The 25,325-nt window shown below is 41.9% G+C and overlaps 1 protein-coding gene and 1 long non-coding RNA gene across 2 annotated transcripts in view; one reads left to right on the top strand and one right to left on the bottom strand.

Annotated features, from left to right (window-relative positions):
- LOC127010769 (uncharacterized) overlaps nt 1-25,325 on the top strand; it is a 33,857-nt gene that overhangs the window by 6,632 nt on the left and 1,900 nt on the right. The window contains exon 3 of the long non-coding RNA XR_007763555.1: nt 24,179-24,326. This is a non-coding gene — a long non-coding RNA (uncharacterized LOC127010769). The remainder of the gene's footprint in view (nt 1-24,178; nt 24,327-25,325) is intronic.
- On the bottom strand, nt 19,095-20,153 carry LOC108033723 (uncharacterized). Its single transcript, XM_017108260.3, has one exon. It carries the CDS (start codon nt 19,995-19,997, stop codon nt 19,230-19,232), a length of 768 nt encoding a protein of 255 aa, XP_016963749.1. The 5' UTR covers nt 19,998-20,153; the 3' UTR covers nt 19,095-19,229.

Here is a 25,325-nt window from a genome sequence, read left to right as displayed (position 1 = left end):
CTTTTTGATTTATATAAAAAAAATATGTAACATAAATTGTTGGTTGAAATACCGTTTATTTTCGTATCGAAGTTGTCGCCATTTTAGAAAGTGTCTGGAAAGTAAGTGGTGTACATGAATCTCCCCACTGTGGGCCAGCGAAACAAAAGCCTCGACTGGCTAATGACGTTGACGAGGTGACGATGGCTAAGTGGTCAAGAGGCAAGATTCGAGATTCACGAGCTGAGAGCCGAGCGCCGAGAGCCGAGAACTGGTTCCGTCCGAATGACCGATCGGCAATTGGCTTGGGGCGGGGCCAGGTGGGCCACAGTCACGGGCTGAAACACTTCCGTAAATACGCAAAAACCAGTACACGGACGGAACTGAACAATCATCGGGGCATTACCTAATCGTGCTCGAGGTGCGAGCGTCTTCGACGAAACCAGTTTGTGACCCAAATGCCATCGACGAAGTTATCAACAATAAATTTAAGGTTGACTAAATTCTGTTCAATTAGATTGGATCATGCCAGGGAATGTGGAACGAGCCAGAGAGCATATGAAATTCCCATAAATCATGTCAGGGACCGCAGTTCAAGGAACGATCGAACCTGCAGCACCGAAAGAGCTGATTCTATGCACGATAGGAGAAATAGAAATTTAATACAGCCACAAAGGGAGACCAATCCCGAACCCCTATGTCGCTGCCAATTAAAGTAGAGCCACGAAGAAGCAATGTCACATGGCCTCAGGTACAGGTGTCTACCGCATAGATACACGCATTTGTTTGACCACTCAGGGAACCTTCGTATCTGTATCTATGTATCTACAAGCAGCCTTGGGCTGTGGGCAAGATGACGTTGAGCAATCAACTTAATAATAGCCCAAGAAATTACATTTCAACTTATGCTTGAATAAATTATCAATTATATTTTTGGTGAACTTGATGTGGGGTTTCCTATTGTGATGTTTCATAGAGCTGACTTCATTCATCGCTTTCCAAGAAAGCCAAAGTGCAATACCTACCTGGCTAATAGTTTCTGTTGAAACAAAAATAAATAGTCATTTATTGCACATTGAATACTCTAATAGTTAATTTAAATAAATATGTATCAAAGTAAGGAACATAAAAATAGATGCACGTTAAAGTTTCTTTGTGTAGTGCAAAGCTTCTTCAAAATTAATTTAAATGATTAACAGTGAAGAGTAGCTCCAAGTTTTGACGCAGACTCCGCAGACTACCCAAAAGGGTATGCAAACCGTAATACAAATTAAAAAAATTCGGTGAACTGACTTTTGCCTTCACCGCTTCCGTCAGAATCAGTGGCTCAAAATAATGAAAACTGCACATGAGATTTGGGCGACCATGGAATGGAAATAAATAACTATTCAGATAGAGTTCGCTTTGTTCGCGACCTGGCTGCACTAAAATGTTGGCAATTGAGTGGATCCGTTAATTATATAGCGCGATCAATTATTCATTTGCCGGATTACCTGAGAAGAGCTCGACGAAAAATGAACTTCATTTAAAATGATTCTGCGAAATTCGTTTTTACTTCGCCGCCGCCGCAGCTCTCAGTGGATGTCTGGATCCGAACCCCCGGCTGTCCCTGGCTCATTTCAATATTTTTATTGTCTGATTGAAGTGTGACGTTTCGCTGGGCAGCTGTGCTTGCCTTCAAGCCCAGCTTCGGGTCAATCTCGGTCGGCTTTTGGCAAAGAGATTAATTGAGGTTGGCCCGAAGCCGGAGATTTGGCGATCTGGTCGAAAACGGGAATTGCAAGCGCACCAATTTCGCAGCTTAATTGTTTGGTTGCATGGCAAATTGCTCCCAGATATATGTACATACGTTATATATGTATACCTAAATATTGTAGTGCCCACATGAATTTCTTGTGAATTGCTGGCTACTAAAGGATCATCAATCTTGCCAGGCGCCTCTCAACATTTCCAAGGCATATCGACTGGTTACCCAACTTGAAGGACTTCCGCTGGCGGGCAATACTCCGTACACCCTCATACAACGTATCTCTGTCCTTATTCATAACGCCCCTGGAAATCAGAAAGGAAATCGCGTTGTCGGATTATTGGTTTAGAACCAAGTAAATATTCACGGAAATAAATATTGTACAGGAAAAGCATAAGTAGCAGCCAAACCGAAAGTTTCTTTTGAAATGCACAATTATTTTATTTAAATTAAATTAAGACAAATTATAGAGATTGGTGGAATTTCAACCGAATTTCACGATTTGTATTTGTATATATTATTCACTGGCTCATATTAAATAATAACTGCCAATCTAGCACAGATAGTGAAAAGTGGCATAAAGTTGAAAATATATTTTTTTTAAAGAATACAAACATTTAAAAATGTGTGAAGCATAATCATTGCGTTTATCAAATAACAAGCTTAGTTCCAACTATTCCAACATACCTTTTTAAAATAAATGCCTTAATATTCGGATTTTACCACGGCTTGCTGCAATTTTCGGGTGGGTTCCCGTTCAAAACTCCTCCCGCCTTCTTATTAACACTTTCGAGAGGGTGGGAGAAGGAAAATTAATTGGCCAGAAATGCCAGAGGACAAGATGCGAGTGCAGGCTAATTGGGCTGCCGGGCTAAATGGCCTCAAATTGGACGCTTCGCTGGCCGTTGGTGCCATCGAATGGAATTAGAGCCGACGATAGACGGAACATTGGCCAAGGAGTCGCCCCAGGAGTCGGTGACGCTTTCCACCTGTCCGGACGACTTTGCGGTGAAGACGTTGACGTTGACCACCAGCGCAGGTGGAAAATGTCCTCATCCCCGACTCCCAATTCGATTTTCACCGGGTGCGTGTGAATGGGACAGTTGTGTGTCGACGCTGGCTTTTCCTCTTCGTGCTCGTTTTGTTGTCGGTAAATAGTTTTTGTTGAAATTTCAATATGGGGACAGGACCACAGGTAGAAAGACCGCAAATGAAATCATCGAGCGAGTCACCGACCGTGGTCACGGTCGAGGGATATTCCGTGTCATAGTTTTGCTTTCAATCGATTTGCGTGGCGACGATGGGCGATGGACAGGGGAAAGGTCAGTCTGTGGAGACTGAGGTGGTCTGCAGTGCCTTGCTAACCGCAGAAATTCGATATCGGAGGCAGGATCCGAAACTGGAAACTAGAAACTAGGAGACCAAAGCAAATATTTCGCCTCCGGCAAGGACGCGCGAGGACCCCATCCAAGGCTCAGGCAGACAGCCGGCGGGCATCATCATCATCTACATCTACATCCACGGAGGCCGGTCACCGAGGCAAACACTTGCAGCAGATGCAAGGATGCAAGATGCAAATGTGGTGGTGGCCACTGCCTGCAGGGAAAATGAGTGGGCGGAGAGTGGGCGGTGCTGCGTGTGGGAATTGTAATTAGTGGCACTTTCCCAGTTTGCTTTGTTTGCACACACTCGAGTGTGCGGCGCTGCGCAAAAGAGGTCCTGTCGCATCCTCCTGTCCCAGCTCATCTCCTGACCCGGAAACACACATGTCCCCGTCAAATATGCACTGCAAATATGCCGAGTGAAACATTATATTTCACTGGCACAGCCGGGGGCTTTGGGATGCCGAGGAGTCAGGAAATCAGTTTCTGATGCCAAGGAATGCTCCCAAGTAAACAATATGATGCAATGAGTACGACAAGCAAATATTCAAGGATTTCCATCCTAAAACTGCCTTGAGGAATGCACAATTACACCTTATGAAAGACGATATTTAGAACCAAAAAGTTTATAAATGTTATATGATTTAACTAGAGACACGCTACTTCATGGAGATAAATGAATCTAAGAACCTAACATTTCATTCGTAACGATATTTTGTTTAATTCAATTTTTGTTATACTTAAAAATAAGTTATATACTTATGGTAAAACTAACGCTTGTCATAAAAGGGACAAAATAACCATGGGCAAAGAAAAGTGGTGTTTAGAACTTATTCGACTAAGATAAGCTTCAACGACCAACAAGTCTCGCTTCATATTCAATTTATTGTAAAGTTCCCACCGTTTTTTCTTTTACCTGTCCTTTTAAAGATCAGAGCTTAACAATTATGTTTAGCCTGGGAAAATTAGTCTGCGTAAAATAGATTTGCAAGACAACAAAAATATGTTTTCACACTGGTTTAATATAGCAACGCCTCCCTACCGAACTACCTAATTTCGTTTTGTATATTTATTATTGTTGATACTTTCGAAAATTTCGGCCCAGTTAATCAAAATGATTTCAAAATTATGCAAATCGTTTACCTGGCAGCTAGACTTAAAACTGGAACGCACTTTCCCAAAAAATAAATATAAAAGAAAAACTCGCGCCTCAATTGGCCCTAAATCATCTTACTACCATTGGCCACCGTTCGCTGGTCGCTCTCTATGTCTTTTGGTCCCAAAAAGTGGCTCACCGGATGGGGCAAACGGAGTTACGCATCTTGGAAAATTATTTGCCATTGTTTGTTCGGCCGGCGAGCAGGGTGCAATTGTTGTTGGGTCGGGGTTTCCACCATAATTCTTCTAATTATATGATCTATTACACTAGATCTAAGCATATGCAGACGGGCATATTTCCCGCACACTTGTAACACATTTTAGCATATTTTATTAATTTAAATATTTCACTTGGGTCACTCCGACTGATGTTAGAGCAGCGATAACCGACAAGGGATGACTTGAAGAGGTGTGTGGGGGAGTTTCTCAACGATCAGTAACGAAATGCCGGGAAACAGCTTTCGTCCACTGCTAAAAATATATAAAATACACTTTAATTGCTCTCCGAAATCTCTGAATGAAAATGGAATTTATCATAAATTCAAACTTATACAGAATTGGACGTAGGTAGAGTATTTTTTATTTTTTAAACTGTTTTTTTTCAGTGTACCTTGCATGAAGAAAAGGGAAACATGAAGTTGAAGAAAACCCAGCGAACCGTCCAAGCGACCGCATCCACCTCCGTTAATTTGTCGAGGCCGCTAATTAAATTCAGTGGAAAACTGCTGCATTTACAGCCCGGAGTCCACCAAAAAACTACATTTTAAGTGAATTATTTTACATTCAGTAATTCGTTTATTATTTAACCTGCCCCAGGGCCGCCTTCGCATCTGCCCAAGTTCGGTTCGGCTCATTTTTTTCTGGGTCTGCTGATGGATTTGTCGACGCTCTGTCCACGACGGGACTTGAGTAATGGGTGTATAAGAGACGTCTACGCCCAACGACATTCAAACGCCGGGGAGAACGCCGAAGAAGAATATCAATTTGCTGACCAAAAGGGAAGTGAGCTGGCCAACTACGGCTGATGTTGATTAATGAGATCTGCAATTAATAGGATCATATCAGAAAGATCTTCTGTTGGATTATCCCAGGCATGAATTGAATTTACCATACGGTAAAGAATTCTTATTTATAATTAAAACTTTATACATGAGAAATGTTTAAGTTTAAGTTTTAAGATATTTTCTAGCCTAGATGGTGCATTACCGTAAATATCTCGAAAAAGACGTGTTGAAGACGTACTATTTTTAAGAATTAATAAGAAAAATGTGATTTTTATAGATCGCATTTTTTGGTTACTACATATTAAACAAAAACACCTCTTAACGAGGTAAAAATATAGGGACGATCGCACCTTCAACAATGAAAAGTTCTGATTTCAACTTTTGTGACGAAAATGTAATATACGATCTACTTCAATAAAATCCAACAACTAAGTCAGACCCCAACATTTTCACCTTTACAATTTTAGCGATCTTTCTCCCATGCCAATTCATTTTCTCATTTCCTCGTGTGTATATAGTAGTCGCCTTGGCACACCCTCCTGGTGTGCTTCGTCACTACGTGGACCACCGTCAACAGTGATACATTTAAGATAGGGTTAAACATTTTCCTGCAGTTTATTTAAGTAGATCTTTTGAAATCCACATTTTTCAACCATGTCTGTCAGGGGATATTGCCGGGGATAAAGTGTCCCTTTGTTTGCACCATTATTCCCCTATAAAGAAGGTAAAAAGTGCACACATTGCACCTGAAACCCTCGGGACATTTGGGTGCGGCAGAAGTGTGGGTGCCAAAAGTCAACAGCAGCCATAATACCCATCGTAACCTTTAGCGCCCACTGTTTGCCGCCACACAAAGTCCCAAAGCGGACCCAACCAAAAGATCAATCTGGCCCAGAGGCCGGCTCGTCATTAGCGCTTATTAAATGCAGCTAATCCTTTGGCGCCGTTGCAGCGGGTCGTGCGAGTCAAGTGCCTGAGATTGAGCCCGGGAGATGGATCGGCATTTGAATAATGAGTCGGAAACCCAAAACCGAAACAATGCCCTACAACAAGTGGCTCTGGGATCCTCACGCGTCATCCGTCACCTGACAGTCTGCCCATCAGCGGTTGATGTTTTGACATCACAACATAATTATCTACTCGTCTAACTCGACGGCAAGCCCGTGCCCCCTTAAGGTCGACCCCTCGAAGTCTCGCTGACGTATGTGCCTCATCATCTTCTTCGTCATCGGCGAGGTCGTGAAAAACCTCTAGGAAAACAATTTCTTTGCCACCGATCCCTGTGTGATCCTACAAGGTTCACATAATGGATCGAGGGTATAGTGTTCTCAAATAATTTTAAAAAGTTCTGAGTGAAAATATTGCGAATCCAATCTCGATCTGATTTGTATGGCAGTTCCTGTGAATAAATTGTAGAAAACTATTCATTTACTTTATAATATTAATTTAAATGGAAAAAATCATATACTGGGATCAGATCAACATACTTATAATACATAATACTTAATGCTTAAGAGGGCGTAATATTAGCATGAGTATCAATCAGTTGAAACACTTTCAATACGTACTCTTGTTCTATTTTTGGAGCCTAACAAGGTGCCCGTCTCAACCCGTCATAGTTATGTACTTGCTTGCCAGTTTGTTTTTCATTTGCCTTCGAAGACACTGAATTGGCCCAATTAGGCTGCCACAATGGGCAATGCTCCCTTCGGAGTGGCGTGGAGAAGACTGGAGACTGGGAAGTAAAACCAATTAGATGTCACTGCCGGCCGGGGCAGTAAAGATTTAATCACTGCTCATCTACACCCATGGAGACGGAGCGAGAACCATAAAGCAGAGGAGCACTTCATAGTCATCGCCACTCGATACATCGTGTTTTACAGCCAAAAAGAAAGTGTGAATCAATTAGCCTCGACCCGGGCTCAATCTCAATTGTTTGCTTTGGCGAAAAAACAATTAGAGAATTTTATTGCTTTCGATTTAACTACGGCCCGGCCGGGCACAATTGTCTCGAGCGGTTGTCTCTTGTTTGCCCACTTGTTTGTTGCCGTTGTCAGTGTCGTAAAAGTGTTTGCAGCTCATTCAGGGCCCGTCACTCGGTCGCCGGGTGAAAGGCCACACGGCGATAAAACCCTAAGTGCAGAAACTCCATTCGGATACGTTGCCGAACTATGTGTGTACGATGACCAATGCGATAAAGCCGTCGAGGCTCGTGCCTTATAACTCCCAGTGGAGGAGAAAACCACAGGCTTTCAAAGCGTTGGATGATGAAGCCGCACTAGGCCACCTTTTAATCAAATATATGTCAACTCATAGAAAAATGTGCTAGACATTTATTATTTCTCAATTATTTATCTTTTATTTCTTCTTACTTATCACATGTTTGTGCACATAGTTGTTATTCGTAAACTAATTCATCAAACCAACCAAATAATGCATTACGCAACTCTTCGAAAATTCTAGATGCAATCTTCTTTACTATGAAATTAATAAGCGATTTACCCATATTTTTCTTGAGTTCAGGTGAGTTATGAGAACCGATAGACCTGTCCATTTTGTCCTTTTCGTCGGCCGACAAGCGGGGAGGAATACTGTTGTATACATCAATCAGTTCCACAAGGTGTTTAACTCCTGTAATTTTGTACGATCCATTGCAAAAGGTACTTAATGTCTGCATATCGTCTTCCAACTTTTTGTCTGTATACCCCATGCATAAAGGGCTTGTCAGTAGTACCAATAAACAACTGTTTAAAAGTAAAAATATTGGATACGTATTCAAATATATCCTAATTAATTCCCACTTTACTTTAATGGTACTTACGTAGCCGAAATTGTATATCCCATGTTGCTTTCAATCGTTGGCCTGTAGAAACCACACTAAGTAATCGTAGCGTCAACGACCTGGTTAAATACTACAGACTAGCAGCACAGACACATTCACACTAAGGTTGATTACCGATCTTGGTAATCGTCTGCTAACACCCAGTGGGGGACCATTTACAGCCTATTTTGTGTAAATAAAAAGGGGGCACAAAGGTACCATATAAACTAGACCAGTAGATCATATATCATATTCCTTACTCCACTACTTTACTATTTGTAAAATAGTTTCATAGATCGGAAAGTACTCGAATTTAATAGTAAATAGTGAAATATATTTTTATATACATTAAGAAATGACTTTGTAATTGGAAAAGCTAAAGGTATCTCCACTCCGTTAAACAATTAGACAAGAATTATGCCCCGTGAGACAATGTCTTACTATATAGAAATGGTGGAGTCCCAAGTCAGCGGATCTGTCTTCAAATGCCCAGTCATCGGCATCTCCATCGTCAGCGAGCCGTCATCGTCGTCATGGCTAGTTCTATGATTTAAGGGGTCTTCGGGGGAGGAGCGGACGTTTGGCACGCGTTCTCTCGCCGATCTGCCGCTCGAATGAAAATGATTAGTTTGTGTTGTCCATTTTGACAACCGTTGTCATTTAGCCTGTCCAAACATTTTCGCTTGAGAAATTGAAAATTTGACAAATCCTCAAAATTTGTTTGATGATGTTCAATTTGTTTTAAATAAATTAGATTTAGTTTCGATTATACTGCATGCAGATACAGGCAGGCATTCGCTGCTGGACTGTATGACTTTATTCTATTAATCTACAGATGAGCTTTGATTGATTGCAGTAAAACCCAAAGCTAGAAATGTCAAGAATAATCAAAACCTTAAACAAGAAGTATGCCATCGAGAAACTAGATCTCCGCCCTGAGCAATTATGTCTCAGAGATTTTCGAACTTTGATTTGTACATAGACACGCCATCAATAACTGAACTTTAATCATAACCGAACCATAATTATGGGCCGAACCCAATTTAGGGCCTAGACTTAGGGAACACTTAATGTGCAGCCGCAGTAAAAATGCTTTATACGACGTGTATGTATTTTTCCCATAGCTCTGGTCCCCGATCGCACGGAACGAATCTTTATTTATGGCATAATGATCGCCGACGTCCAGTGGGTCTAATACGGAGTAAGAAGGAAAACCGTATTTTTGGGTTCCCAATACCCGTCTCATCGCTTTACGATCAATGTTCGATTTTGTGTGAGTCGGGACTCCTCTGCAGCTCCAAGCCGGCTCTGGCTCTCGATAATTCTTTATTATTTCCCTAAAACTTCACCTTTAATTAAACACGAAACGAAATTATAAAATTGTACCTGCTTTAGCAGCCGCCGATGCTGTCCAGCTCAAAGTAAAAGAGTCGAGGTCGCATCGGTGGTTTGATAGTACCTTGTACTTTATAAGTCAGGGGTATATCATGCCTTAATAGCTAACTAAAAAGTACATTTAATAAATAAAATGTGTGAGGTTGCACAGAATCGATTTATAAGATAAAATGTTCTGATACAGACGGGAAAATGATTGATTTATTGTTTATTACTTTGATCTCCATAAGTAATGGCTAAACGTTCATCTATGTACTTAAGACATAAAGATTTTTATATTATATTACATAACATCACATATCTAGTAAAAAGTAGTTGAAATGGGTATCCAAATGTCCTAACCCCCTCGCACCAATCTTACTTGTTTTTATTTAGTTCCCTTCAACTGAGGGAGTTTCTACCTGGCCAGTACACAGTGCGTCTCTTTCTGTAGCTCTCGCTCTTACCAATCAACCTCCCTCTTTCTTCTGGAGTTGCTCATCTGCTCGGCCGTTTTCTTTCTTGTGTGTGTCCCCAAATTCGATCAATTTAGATACAAACACCCATTTACGCACCAGTACCTTTTATTAAACTACTCTCTCTATGTATCCGTATCTGTATCTGTTTCTCGGTGAGTGTGTGGGTTGGCGGCAATACGTGCTGCCTTAATAAGCCCGTTAATGGAATATTAGGCAAAGAGTTTTATTTTTGGGGCAGGGGGCATACGCACATGGCGACACACTGAGGGACAAACACTCCGATTGAGTGGGACAAAAAGAAAAAACCGAGAAAAGGAGGGGACACCAAAGTCAAGCTGAAACTGTCGGAGGCTGCTTGCTTCTTCTGCCTCTTTGCACACTTCCCAGCGAGGTGGGCATCTCACGGACACAGATACTTTATAAACACACAGACGCACTCACGATCGAACGATTTTAGTGCTGGAATGCAATAAAATTTTATTTTTGTTTTGTCCGATTTGATTCAAGTTTTATAGTTTGTCTGCTTATTGTGTGTAGGAGACCAGCACTCACACAGGTCCAGAACATGATACAAAAACACACACATACTCTCTTTGGTACAATGACAAAGATTCCTAAACTGGTACAGGTATCATGGCTGAAATCGATTTACAAAATTTCGGGCACTTCACGGGGAGACTCACCAAATTATGTCCACTGGAAGCGATTGGAATATTTGTGGATACCGATCTAAACTAGTTTCACTAATACGGATCTTAGGTTTCATTAAAATGATCATGCTTGGAATAAATTATTAAAAGATCTGCAAAGATCCAGAGCGTTTGGCACGTGGGAAAACACAGTTTAGGATTTTTTTATTTGTGTTTTATTTGAATTACATATAAAAGAAGCTCTATAAATTATATCGCTTTTAGCTCTCTTAAGCTTCGTATAATATTTAAATTTTATTTTATATTTTAGCAATTTTAATAACGTATAAAAAAATAAACGTGTAACACAGGAAACTGAAATGGGAGCCCTAAGGTGCTTTCCTATCCCCCAATCCCATGAATTTGTCATCCCTGGTGTCACAGATGTAAAAGCTAACTATCTCAGGTACGAATGTGTGCAGCCGAAGGAAAGATTCTGTTGGAATGGGGACTGTTTCTGTGCCTGACATAAAGCAACTAAAAATAATACAAATACAGAGCGATAAATCTTGTAGGTGAAAGAAAGTGGAAGGCAGAACGAGGGGAACTAAGAGACGTGGCCACGAAGAAAAGCAAGAGCTCCGGCTAGATGATGCTGCTCGGGATAGAAATAGGGATAGGGGTCTCTGCCGGCGGCTCTCCAAAGTACTTTCCTCTAATGGCAGTCACACGTATTAGAATTACCTTTCGGATTGGCTGCCCGGGTATCCACTCCAAAGGGCCTGTGCATAAGTATCAAACTGTTTCAAATTAACGAAGAAAGGGGAGAGACGGAGGCATCGCGACGTTTTTCGAATCGCTTTTGAATAAATTTAGTCACAGATCTTTGGGGTCGGTCGTTGTCTTCGTTTTTGGTAATAACATTTGTCTAGTCCCTCTCTTTCTTGCCCCATCCGCCTTGGAGTCTTGGTATATAATTCCGAGATCCTCCTGCCAGATAAATGGAGAGATGGAAAGAAAGCATCTTGTTCATTATTTTGTGGCCAGATGGGTGACGGGGGAAAATCTTTCGGGACGGTATCGTTTTCCCCGTAATAATTTTCCAGTCTCCAACCAGCGGAGAGGGCCATAAAAATGCATCTCCATTGCTGGTACCGCTCGATCAAATTATGTTAATTTTGGGTTAAATGCTAGTATTGAAATAAACCAACCAACTACAAAGACAACGCGCCCAGACAAAGAAATCAAGAAACTCCGGAAAGAGTCTCTATATGGTAATGGCTAATGAGATAAAGCATTTGTTACTATTAGTAGAAAAACAAAACATAAATTCAATGTTAATTGTTTGATACATTTTAGAGTGAACCTTATAAAAAGTTTTGATGGGAAAACAATGCCACGTTGTGAACATGACATATTTAAAAATTCGATAGTTGTTATATTACCTTTTGAAATATTTGTTTGTTCCCATTGAGGAAGTCTGCATTAAAGGTTTCGACTCTTTTATAAGAACATTGCCATGATACACAGATTACCAAACATTTTATAATATTTAAGTCCAAAAGTAAAGGTCATTAAACCTCGTGCGGAGGTGGCGGATGGTCTTTAAAAGTAACTTTTTAGGTTTGGTCAACCAATTTCAGTTTCAGTCCAGCAAACAACTTGTACTCAAGTCCATAACTAGTCCAAATTCCATTTGTGGCATATTCTTTTAGTCTTTCGGCTTGCCACGTACAGCAGAGAAATGTATAAATAATGTCTTGTCGCTAATTTCATAGGAGTTATTAATTAATGTATCGGGCCTAGTGTTTCTCTGGTTTGTCTTAGAGTTCGTGGCCGGCTAGTTCTACCATCTGCGGTCATTCCCATCCTCATTTGTATTCCAATTCCAAATCCGACTCCAGTTGATGTTATGCTAATCGGAGGAGGGGAGGTTCGAGGGGCTCTACGATATGCGGCGGAGACATGTTCTCTGTATAAAATTAAATATCTTTTGATTGCTTCGTGTGTGCGGAGGGATCGCAAAGCATTTTTCTATCTTATTTCCAGTTTTCTTATTTCGCTTATTATTATTGTTCCCTTTCGGAGCCAATAAATGCCCACTAACCAAATTTGAATATGAGTTGAAATTTCTTCTCAGTTTGGAAAGTTCATTGCACTGATCTAAGATGTGAAATGAACGTGATTTGTATACCGAATTCGGTTACAATACTGAGAGGAATTCTCTGAACTAGAAAGGATTTTACACAACAGATCTGAATTCTCCTGATCGTGAATCTAATCAGCAGGTGTCGTTCAGTCCAATTATGGCCAAACAAACTGGAGTTCCCAAATCGCATTTGGTCGAACGTGATTTCGCACTCAAGATAGTTGCATCCAGGACTCAGTTCCCGCTCTCTTGTTCCTTGCTTCTGGGAACTGCAAGTGAAATGCATTCGTTCGGTGTCCTTTGTTCGCCACGTATCCATGAACGTGCGTCCTGACACATTCTCGAACGGTTTCTAGAGTACCAAATTGTTCCACATATGAGAAACTATCTAATTGTCTGTCTTTTAAAATTCAATGTAATTTTTGTAATTTATAAAAGATAAGAAGAGAAATTCAGTCAGCTCAATGGTAACTGCTAAAGAATTTGAATGCAATAAAGGCAATTGTTTAAAAGCGTACATAAAAAGTAAGATTGGGTTCCGATTTTTGGGAAACTAAAAATTTCGCGCCCTGGCTTGGAATTGAATTGAATTTGGTTCGATTGTGCATTTGATGTAAGAAACCGAAAATCTATCAGGTTCCCACTAAGTTTAAGTTGCAACAGGTTTCTTTTTTACTCCTTGTAAATATCTTACCTATTATTTTTAATGGTCTTCAAGTCAAATTCAAACAAAAAAGTCGTACCATTCAAAGACAACTTAAATTGCTCTATGAACCCCTTCTTTAACATTTGATTCCGACGACGAGGAAATACCTTACCAGAGTGATTGTCTTGCCACAAAACTCTGCGGCACTTACATTTCTTATTGATTCACATTTTTACCATCAATTTCCCAGCTCGTGGTTGAAATTACTCACAAAGTTTTCCAAGAAAATGCATGAGTAATGTCGAAAGAAGTTGGATAAGTTCGCGGTGCAATCACAATTATTTTGGTTCCAGCTACCAAATAATGGAGGCGAACCCTTGGCCTTCTTGCGATTGCCACTGAATGGGATGAATGGGGTGGGGACTGGAGCTGACAATGGTAAGACCGGAATGTTCCGGGCATTCAGAGCTGGTGAGTCAGCCGGGGCATCGCATCGGTAAACAGGAAACGGGCAACATGATGACGGCGAGCAAGGAGGAGTATCCGAGTGCCTGCAGCGCGAAATGTTGCACCATGCAGGCATCGCACACACTCACATCCACATGACTCTGATTTCGTATATCTCCGGGCTTTCGGGCTGAATAATAAAAAAGATTCTTTATTTCAGTAGGAGTAAATGTCTGAACAAATTTGAGCTGCAATGAGCACAGCCATAAAAAGACCTACTGAGATTACTTGGCAAGAGATTGCAATATCGGGCCGGGCTCGTTAGACCACATGAGATATAGATATACATGTGTCCCGCACCGCAAAGGCGAAATTCTGCAGAAGAGACCAGTGCGAGATACAGATACATGTGCAGGGCAGGCAGATCGACCTTGAAAATGCAAACTATGCCGGCTGAGGAGGGCGCTACGAAAGTGGAGGAGCTTTCGGCGGGATGAGATGGGCGGGGGCCTGGGAGTACCAGATCCTATCATGCCATGCCCATGGACCCAGATCTCAAAACGAGTTTCGTTGCCTCTGTGTGTGCAGAGCGTTTCTAACAGATACATCCGTATCTGTATCTGCACAGACACTCGGCTTGGGATACATGGGAAAAGTCAGAGCGAAGAACCGCAAAGCAAAACTCGGTCTTTGTGCCAATAGAACTTAGAATGCGGTAGGACGAAGAGAACGATGGGGAGTGGGAAAAGCGAAAACGATGCTGACAGCCCCTGCAAGTTGTTATTATTCTCAGTGGAAAGAGCCTTTGCTGACTTTGTCGACTTCGTTTTGGGGCACTGCAGGAAGCGATCCCCAGCTTAAATACACTCTTAACAATGGGATTAAACTTAGTTTACTTAGATTTCATCCACTTGTTTAGTTCTTCTCCATTTAAAACAGATTAATATCCTACGAATATTTTCTTTTAAATGGCAAAAAGTCTAGAATAATAATAAGTCCAGAATAAAATATGTTTATCCCAAATCTAAGTTACTAGATAATCATATATCAAAGAAACAAATGTACTTTAATTTATTTTATCCTCAATATCTAATAAATTTTTAAATAAATTAAACTTAAGAAATACTTTTCCCAGTGCATCTTTGACTTCGTCGCAAACAACAATTGGGCAATTGTGGGAAATGGAAGCGAGTTATGCTTCTAAACTCGTTCACATGTGTTCCTTTTTTTGAATTCAGTTATGGGACTTGTTTGGATGAGAAGTCAAATCTGTGTGGGGGCGGCGATGTGCAAGATTTGATTTTGACTCCACATGCACAATAGTCGTTTGGCGCCCAAGCGAAATTTAATTAACTTAATTTATTTGCTCGCAAATTTGACACATTTCAAAATTGAAATCGAGAAACGTTCGACATTGTCCTTTAAGCAACACAAAGTTGAAGTTTTCGTAAGTAACAATTTGCAAGGATGGCAGTAAAGATTCAAATGAGATATTAGAACGTATTTCGGACCTTTTAAAATGCAAAATTCTTTTTAAGTAAGTGTAAGGAAAACCAGATTTTTAAAATCAATACGCACAAAAACGGTGGTCCTTTTACGACAAAGATTTAAATTTCAAGTTCCGTTGAAAACAAAAAACTTTTTTTTACAACTCTATAGATATTAAAATACAAACAAATATTCTTTTTAAAAAAAGAAGAAAAAATCTCAAATTGGTATAATAAGGTTCTGGTTTAAATGTAAGTACTTATTTTATTTAACCCGTGTTATTTGGGCAATAAACTAGTTCAAACGAGTGCGGAGCTGTATTAAAGGAGCTTCGAAGCCGAATCCGCGAAGGTAGAGCAATCAGCTACTTATCTGTAAATCTGAATTCCGTGAAACCGATGAAACTCCAACTATGCATTATTGCCACCGGCAAATCAGGCCATTACATCCCGACCAGGGATGCTTGGCATGAGATCCGAGTAGTCGGAGTGGGAATGACAATATAGGGCTCCATAAAGATGAGCGTTTTATGCATCCTTAACTTACACTCTATTTTAATTGCCGCCCGATCCTCAGAGGCTCTTTCTCCGTCTCTCCACTCCAGTCCCAAGTTTAAGTAAAGGGTTAAGCCCAAGTTCCCAGTTCCAGTCCCGCAGATCTCATGTGCAATTAAACAATCCGGGGGCAGGAGCGTTGGGGGAAGCGAGTTGGAGGGGCAAAAGCAAATTTACGTCCGCTGTCAAGAGGCACCGACGTAGCGTATTTAATATTTTTCAGCGTGCTTTACCTTTTCATGTTGTGTCATCATCAGCATCAGCATTCGGCCACTGAGCGAGCGTCACTGCAAAAGATACAGATACTCACAGGCGATCCCGATCCCAATCCCGATCCCGATCCTGTTCCCCCACAAATTTGTACGCTCAACTACAAACTAAAAAGTCTTAAAGTCTTAAAAGCATTTGCGGCCAAAAGGCAGCGGCGAAGGCAAAAAGTAAACACAATAAAGGCATAAAAATTGCGAGTGAGCAAAACAAATAAAAATCGAGCTGAGCGAAAAAGACGCGAAACAAAATGCTGACCACTGTGTCCATGGGCGGCGAGGGGTAGTCGATCTCCTTCGTTGGTTGGAAGGAGTCAAGGGGAAGCACGTTCTTGTTTTGTATCTGTGCTGCTCATTTGCACTTGGAATACAAAAGATACATTTTCGTAAGACCATTTTGACATGACAAGATAACGACAAGCAATCCGACCGAGCGACTCACCAGCCGGAGCCTCCGGAGGGGGATCCTCAGACAGAGGACACCCTGTACCGCTCATTGGCTCCTGGCTCTCCCGACCAACCCAACCGCACCAACCCGAACTTTGGCTGAGTGTTTCGTATTTTAATTTTCATTACGGCCACCTCGGCTTACTATCCCAGCACTCAAAAAAAAATTAGGAAATTTAACTTTGTAAAGGGCTCAAAACCAAGTCCTATTACACAAGCTTAAGTTCAAAGAATTGTAACGTTACCACTTTAAGATTGAAAATGAACTGGATTCAGCTCATAAATAAAAGCCAGAAAATAATTTTAATTTGATCTCAAGTTTGCTCTTTATGCTCCAGTAAACTAATACCTTTACTTGGTTAAATGTACCCTTAAACTAACTATTATAATGGTTTAACTATACAATAACACCTGAATGTGTATCTATTTTTCTCAGTGCCCTTTGCACTGTTCGCCGCCACCTTTTATCCACTAAAGGTTCTTGAGAAGCTGCGCCAGCGACGACAGCAGAGAAGTTCGCGCAGGCAGCGCAAAAGTAAGTTTCCAAGAAATTGCAAATTATTTTTGAGCCGAGCGCCTGCGCCTGCTCCTCGTCTCCCTCTGGTCCCGACCCCGGCTCCTGGAGCTGGAGCCTGAGGCTCCAGTCGAGGTCCCGTCTCAGTTCCTCCGCAGAAGCCGCCGCCAAAATGAGTTAGCATCCCAAAAACCCGGCCGGCTGGCTTTCGTGTCTGTGGAGCACTCTTTACCCCGCGAAACACCAGGTACTTCTGCCCATTGACACTCTCGGCCCGCTATCCCCTGGTCCAAAGTCCTCGGCTGACTTTCTGTCCAGCCATCTCGGCCATCAAGTGCCCCAACTCCATGCCCGATCCCCTGACCGCCGCCAACTCCTTTTCGCTCCCTCCATAAAGTCGTGTTTATGCCTTCTCATAAACATTTTTATTTTAATGATTTTTATTATTGCGCACATTCGTTACTTTTTATACAACCCCGGCGAGGATCACTTCTGGGGCCTCGCTGGCGTATCGAATTTGATTCGGCCGTCCTGTCCCCACAATTGAGTCCTGATCTTCGCCGGCTAAGTAGTTGCGCCTGTACCTGCTGGCCACCTATACAAACACACATAAATTTATATGTTTACTTATCCCTGAAAAAATTATTGTGATCCAGTCGGTGGTCACTAACTCAGCGATTTTGTTTTTTCCTTTGTATTTTTGTAAATATCTGTTTTAAAAACTCTTATTATTGCACGCTATCATTTGTAAAGATGGTTTTCGTATTTTGTATCGTAGGCAGTTAAATAGTATTCTCCAAAATCAATCTTATTTAACAACTTTGGCAATGTATGCAGCAGAAAACCAGGCATTTTATGAGCTAAATGGTTTTGAGAATTACATTACGCAGTTTTGATTTTAAACTAAATTAAATCTCGAAATTGATTTCAAGAGTTTGTTCGATGGACCCATTTTAGTTGCTTATGTGGATCCCCACCCATTGACGGACATCCATTGGGACACCTCTCATGTGGCAGGGATTGGGATAAGTTGATGGCTGGGCAGCGACGGTTCTCCGCATTTGCCACCAATAAAAGTTAATTTACGTTCGATTGCAAGGTTTTCGCGCTCGGATCGAGAGCGCCGCAGCCGCCGCCTCCGTGATGACACATAAAATGCCACATTTACGGCCCCTTAAGACTCGACCCGGTCTCTTCACTTTTTGCCAGCATAAAAATGTTAACTTCGAAAAATGGCGAACTTTAGGGGTAGGGTAAGCGCAAGACCATTGAGCGACTTAAAGGTTGCGATGGTTTCACTACTTGCCTTAAACCCTAAGACTAAAACCGAGCGTAACCGCCATTGCAGAATTGGCCCGGGCGCAGTTGGCCATTTGTATTTTATGCCCCCTGTGTTGCCCCCTTTTGATAGCTCGCGGATCGTGAAGCCTTTCCAGGAATCGGAAAATGAGTTCGACCGCACACCGCCTGACTGCTGCTGATATCTTTCCTCTGGACAGGTCCGCAGCTCGGCACTTCCTCCTTGAACCTCAGTGCTTTGATGTTTGGTCTGTTTGCCTGCCAGAAATTAATACCCCTTTCGTTACTGATATGATTTTGCCATACGACGAGGGTTGCTTTATATTGCCAAAGCTAATTAATATCGACTGCATTCTTCAAATAAATTATCCTATTTAGTAATTTTCTAGGAGTAGATACTATTCAACTTCATTCAATACTACCATTCAAAAGCACTGAAATTTCTTAGGCTTAAATACTGAATAGCTCCTTAACAAATTCTTATTCTAATACATTAATTGCTTTCTTTCTATGAAAAAGTGACAGCATACTCATTTTCTCTCTGTACATCCTTTACTTTTCACAGAAAGTATAATAATATAAAAAAACAATTGGATGCTTAAAGTTGAAGTACACACATATGTAAAACATATTTCATTTAATTACTTGTTTGTTTGCAAACCTAAACTACTATTGTTTAAATATTTTTTCGTTCATTAACACATAATGCCGTTTGCGAGATATATTATTTATTTGAATTAACAATGTCTCAGAAACTTACAATATAATATCTAGGGCGCTAAAATTTTTGTCTTAAGCGTATTTGGTTGAACTTAGGTATCTTTCCGGAAAAGGGAAGATTGTCAACTAGCGGCGACTCTCCTCCAACCGGGCCACTGTGCGTCGCAGCTCGATAAGCTCCGCCTGAAGGCGATCCACGGAGTCGACTGGTAATGCAGCTGATGGAGCGATCGAAGAAGCTGGAGCGGATGTGTTTGTCAAGGAGGCTGGAGCTGCACGGGTAAATGGAACTGCTCCCTCCACGCTGGCAATGGAGAAGTCTGGATGAATCTGGGGAGTGGTAACATGGCCACTGGCTACAGAACTGCCCCCAGGAGTTGAGACCGAGGGCACAGTACGAACTGGCGCTGGCGAGGAATGAGTGGCGGGGGACGAGGGTTGGGTGCCCCGGTGATTGGCAATGAGCTTTTGCAGCTTGGTAACAGCACTGTCGCGCTGCGATTCCAACAGCAGCCGCATCGCCTCCTGGTCCCCGGACCTAGCCTTCTCCAGCGAGTCGGATCCTTCGTCAATGAGCACGTAATTAATGACATGAGCATGGGTTCCCGGCTTTATCCGATAAATTGGCTGACCACCATCGCCTCCACTGATATTGGAAAGAGCTGGAATGTCCCCCATTTTGGCCATCTCGCCGCCCACTTGAAAAACTGATGTGTGTCCGTTGACGACCAGTGGCTTGGGCATTATGTAAGGCGCTGAGACGAACTGGGAACACTTCCGCTTGGTCTTGTCCACAACGGTGGCCACTTTGCAGCCGGCTGTGCTACAGGCACGCAGTGGGAGCAATGCATCCCCGCCAGGAGCCGCATTTGTCGCCTGTACGGATTGCTGCATTTTGTGGGAGTTTACTCGTTTGAAAGTCACCGTGCCTTTGCCGCTCACGCTCTAACTATCTAATCAAACTTTTTGCTTAAATGTATGGTTAATTTTAATGTTTTTCTATGTTTAATTGCCGAAATCGGCGTCGTCTTCCCTTTAGTGTGAACGTGTGTGCAAGCGTTAGTACACTCGCAGCGTTTTTTGGATTGCATACAAAAATACCGAAAAATACCATCGTACGTTAAGGCGCATGTCGATAGACCGATAAAAGTAGGGCGGGAGTTTAAAATTTTAGAGAGCGAAGGAAAACAAATACTTAATTAGTTGTTTAGAAATAGTTAAGATCTGTACTCCATGTTTCGAATTTCTATATCTTTTAAATTTAAAAATAATAAAATATAATTAATTTAAAAGAAACATAGATTCGATCATATACAATAATATTTAATAGATTAGTCTGCCCAAAATGACCTAAAGTGAATTCAGTACAGCGATTTAAGATTCTATATATCGTGGAAAGGGATAATGATCAATTTGCATGCAATATCGGGGTGAGAGCATTCAGGGGTCTGGGAAGTCATGCGTGGGTGCAATGACCACAGCGCTGACCTCGAAACGGGGCGAATGGAGCTGGACGGCGGGTCGGATGATGGGTGGAGTGGAGTGGCGGAGTTGCACCCGCTTCATTTACATTCCAAGTACTTTAAAAGCGGACGCGTTCGAAGCTCGCGGGTCGTTAAAAGATGCTGCTCGGATCGGATCGGACATCGGCCAGCGGGTTTTAGTACTGGAACTGCGAGCGGACAGTTCCAGCCGCCAGCTTCTTTAATTTCCACTCGTCAATCATCCATCTCGACGAACTTGGCCGGCACTCAGAGTTGCAGCCTCATTGTTGGCTCAAATGAAATAATTACTTTAGCACACAGCGACTGGCTGACTCCGTCTGAATATGGCCTGAAATGGCCTGGCCGGCCAGGCTTGGGCTCTTCGTGCATCTGCATCCTTACTCATGGCCAATATATCGACTCGCATTAACCACGACCAGCGAACAACTGCACTCGGCGAGGGCAGTGCAATAAAATCCTCCAACACGTTTCGTCCCGAGTCCGGGAATAATAAGAAATGAAATGCCATTTATTAAGCATTAATAAGTGCAAGCGTTCACGTCCATCCATCCTCCGTCCTCCATGTCCGTCTCCAGCTCCAGCTCCTCCAAGTGCTCGAGGAGCACTCCCCTCTGACTCAGCATGCGATGGCCGAAGCGATGCCTGTGGGCATCCCAGCCCTCATCTCCTGCCCCTCTCCCACCCCACTTGGTTAGTGCTGTGCTAACATGCGCCTCCATTTTGGCCATAAAGTCGCGACAAGAAGCGCAGGGAGATGGACTCCTAGGGTGGCAGGATCAAGTTTTCTCTCAATCAACCAATTCTGTGATGTCTAACAAATCTTGATAAATGTAGGTCATCCTTCAGAACGCTTTTCTGCTTTTCCTTTTAAAGGTTTGTTGATCTATATTCAAAAGAGCTAGTTAGTTATTTAGCTTTCATCCTTTATTCGTACTTCTTTGAGCTTACACTGGATCATATAGGAGAATATAGGGACTCAAAGTACAAGCTGCCAACAACTTTTTCTCCAGTTTCAATAATACTTTATTAAAGTGAATTGAATCGAGGAAAACTTTTGCTCTGCATATATTATTGTTCCCCTAAAATTACCTCTAACTTTAGAAATTTATATTATACGCTTTTCAGTTCCAACACTTTGAGAAAGTTACGTGCAACTATTAAATCACATTTCGGAATTAACTTTCAAATCTTTTCTCAAAATGTTTTTTATTGAACGCTGTGCAGCTTTGAACAATGCATAATGTGTGTGTACGTCCAAAAAGCCTTTATACCCTTTGATGGCCGTGACTAATCAGAATTCAAGCCGAGTACCTGGGGCCCTCGAAATAAAAACACAGCAAGACGGCGAACTGCACACAAAGGACCGTCGGCACCTGCAGGGTTAACTTAATTAAATTCCATTGCGTTTTGGCTCAGAAATGTGAGCAACATGATGCAATTATGAATTATAAAATTAATATAAAGCGCACTTAACATGCAGGACCGTCGACGGCAGCGGAAATATTTCGCCGAATCCAGCCCACAGACCCAAAAGCCAAAGGCCCAACCGCAGAATTCCCCCAATGGCCAGCGAATGAGGGAGCCTCCTTCTCCTCAGTTCTGCTTTTCAGAGCCTGTTGGGTGTGGATCCTAAAATCTTAATTGCAGGGAACGCATAAAGTGCAGGAAGTGGGGAGATGCAAGTGCGGATCCCAGGGCAGGGTCTTTGAAGGGTGGCACGTTTGCTCCTATTGTATTTTTTAAATATACGCTAAGGCTGTTGCTAGAGTGTACTCGTCTGGGGTTTAAACTGGGTTAGGATTAATTGCTTTGAGATTTATAATTAATTTGCAACGAAAGTTTTGAAAAATTGTTTTAATTCTAAAATAGTTATACCTCAAATACAATTTTACTTTCCACCAATAGAGTTAAAATTTCTCTGTTTATCAGCGATTTCAAATGGTTAGAAATTCAGTTCTCCAAAGTATGGCTAAGTAAAAGGCAATATTTAAGGAACAATTTCTGGACCCGGAATTCCTTCACTGCCCAACACCACCCGTGCACTTGGACCCTCATCAATGCTGATCGATCCGGACAGTGCGCATTGGAAGAAGACTTTGAGGTTTTCACCGAGTCATGCCACTTTACACGGAATTTGGCGTAATGAGAAAGCATTAGTGCTCGTGTGGGTGGGGTTGTGGGGTGTGGCGGGTCAGTGAACCCTGCTGCCATTACGTGCACTCTCCATGGCAGATGACAACCCTGAGCAATTGCCAAAATCCATGAGATACCGAAAAATGCGCACCAGCATCTAATGGAACATGGGAAGATGTCTGGGACTTGTCTGCCACGCAAACAAGTTGCACCCCTTCCTTTTTCTGCCTTATCTTGCCTCACTTTATTGCCAGTTTTTTTTCGGAGAGCTGTTTAAAAAATGGAATTCCACGACTGCGCCGGCCAACACATGACATTTCGACAGCAACTGTAGCAACAGCAATAAGAATTTTGGCAACAAGAACCAGCACGAGAAGTTTGAAAAGCCTGTATGACACTTCTTTTACTCTTAAAAAACGCAATATCTTATAACTCATTAGTAATAAAATTAGCTATACGGAAAAAATTGACCGCCCGAACATCCCTGCACATAAAATCAGAAACCAATAGTTATAATAGTTATTAATGTTTCGTAAATTTATTGTCTTTGCACAGAGGGACTTCTTATGTTATTATCTGAGTTTAATGCTCTTAAAAATATAACCTAATTTTCTGTGTTCTCAATGACCTTAATCTGCTTACTCTTGCAAACAATATTTGAATGTTTAAATAAGACCCTAAACATCAAACATTTTCCTTAGTTATTTTGTGTAGTTTAAATAAACCCTGAGTTTAATTAAAATAAATGGAATATCATTGTTATAATATGCTGGGTTTATTCAAGTTGTCTGCTAAATACCTAACAAAAAATCTGATAAAAAGACTTATGAAACATGTATAGAGCCCAGTCCAGTGTGCTATGGGCACAGTACCGAAAATTCCCGGGGCAGCTCTGTACTTGAGCCCGATCAAGTGAACAGCAAGCTGCGACGAAGAGTCAGGACGTTCTCCTGTTGTTGTTCTTGTTGCTTTCGGCTGTCTGCCAGACTGGAATCAGACACAGCAACAACCACATGCGGCGGGACAACCGACAAGGGACAACAGGCAACGGACAACACTTCCAACAGTGCAAACTCGAACTGCGCAGTGCGCATGCGCAGCGTCTGTAGCTGTTAGACCCACACACAGATGTACGACACTCACACTTGCACTTGCATTTCGCGGGCAGTGGAAAACAACGAAAAAGAAAGAAGGCGATCGCGAAAAGAAGACAAACCAGAGGAACGAAACGGGCCAATGTTTCTGCTAACCTTGACTTTGAAATTCTCATTGCAAAAGCCGAAGAATGTACGCAAACATAGCCACATAAATATTTATATGTAGAATGTAGTATACTTGTACGCCCGTGTGATCGCTCTCTTCGTACTTTTATTTTCGATTTCCCGTTCAGCCTTCCGTTTGGTTGCTTAATGACTGTCCCTACTCTTACCATTCCAGATGAAACTAAGCCACTCGTCTTCAAACTGACCCCAGTAGCTAAAAGATCGCCACCAAAGAAAAGGAAAAAATCGCGGTACATAGCTCAGCTCCACTTAGGAGCCAACTGCAGCACCTCTGTACGCCGTGAGAATTGCGGAACCAACAGGTACGAACGATGTTCAGATAAATTTAATTTGTATGTCCAATTCCTAAAAATGTATATGTACATAAGTTATAAGTGCATTATGTTGCAACACGATTTAACATTGATTTATTAGGCATTGCACACTCGTAGTCACATTTAAGCTTCATTCGAGCAAGGATTCTTAGCAAAGTGTTTACAAAGAATCTGTATTTTTTATTATTTGAAGGCCATGTGTTATGTAAGTTATGTAAGGAACGTTCTTATGTGTGACTTCCAGAAACGTTTCTTATTTAATGTATCTTAAAAACTAGTCAGTATAGTTACATTAGGTTAAACAAGACATTTGATTTAATATATTACTGCAAGAAGAGCAATAACAAAATCCGGAAAAGAGCTCTATAAATTCTTTTGAGGCCCTGGGCATTTTCAAAACTTACTGAAACCCTTGCCTAACTTATGTACTATGGGTTATTCGTTCACCAACTGTTCTTATAAGGAACCTATTGTGCATGCCCTCATTTCGATGGTCTAAAATGCATTTTCTGCCAATAAAGAAAGTTTTATTATATAAATGGTCTCGAATTGTATCTCTGACCCACCAGCGCCCAGCCGAACATCCTTGTGCTGAGCATCCGGGCACTGTGCACCCGCCAACTAGTTGGCCCCATTAATCGTGTTCAATACGACTATATCCTAGGAGTACACTTCCCTTCCTCTTCCTTTCCGCCATAGAAATCCGCGCTGAATGGAATTTGAAAATCGATAAATGGCAATGGCGACGGAAATTGCTGTTGCATGGCGGTTGACACCGTGTTAATGGGCCACTTATAACGGCATTGTTAGCGCTGGTTGCACACGGATCTTGTCCTCATCGCCATCCCTTGCCTCTTTATATGCAGCCCCATCCCTCTCTTTTGGCCTGGTTGGGCCCGTGCTGGAGCCTTTGCAGCTGCTTCTGTTTTTGGCCAAAACAGACACGTGCCCTGTTCCGAAGGCATGAATTATAAAGACACTGCCTGC

Source organism: Drosophila biarmipes, chromosome 2L (genome assembly GCF_025231255.1).
Source record: "Drosophila biarmipes strain raj3 chromosome 2L, RU_DBia_V1.1, whole genome shotgun sequence".
NCBI lineage: Eukaryota > Metazoa > Arthropoda > Insecta > Diptera > Drosophilidae > Drosophila > Drosophila biarmipes.
Note: the sequence above shows the minus strand (reverse complement) of the source record. Positions and strands in the feature narration are given on the sequence as shown.

Excerpts from the sequence above, each read along its gene's own strand:
- LOC108033723 (XM_017108260.3), bottom strand. The coding sequence starts at position 19,997 with ATGCAGCAATCCGTACAGGCGACAAATGCGGCTCCTGGCGGGGATGCA.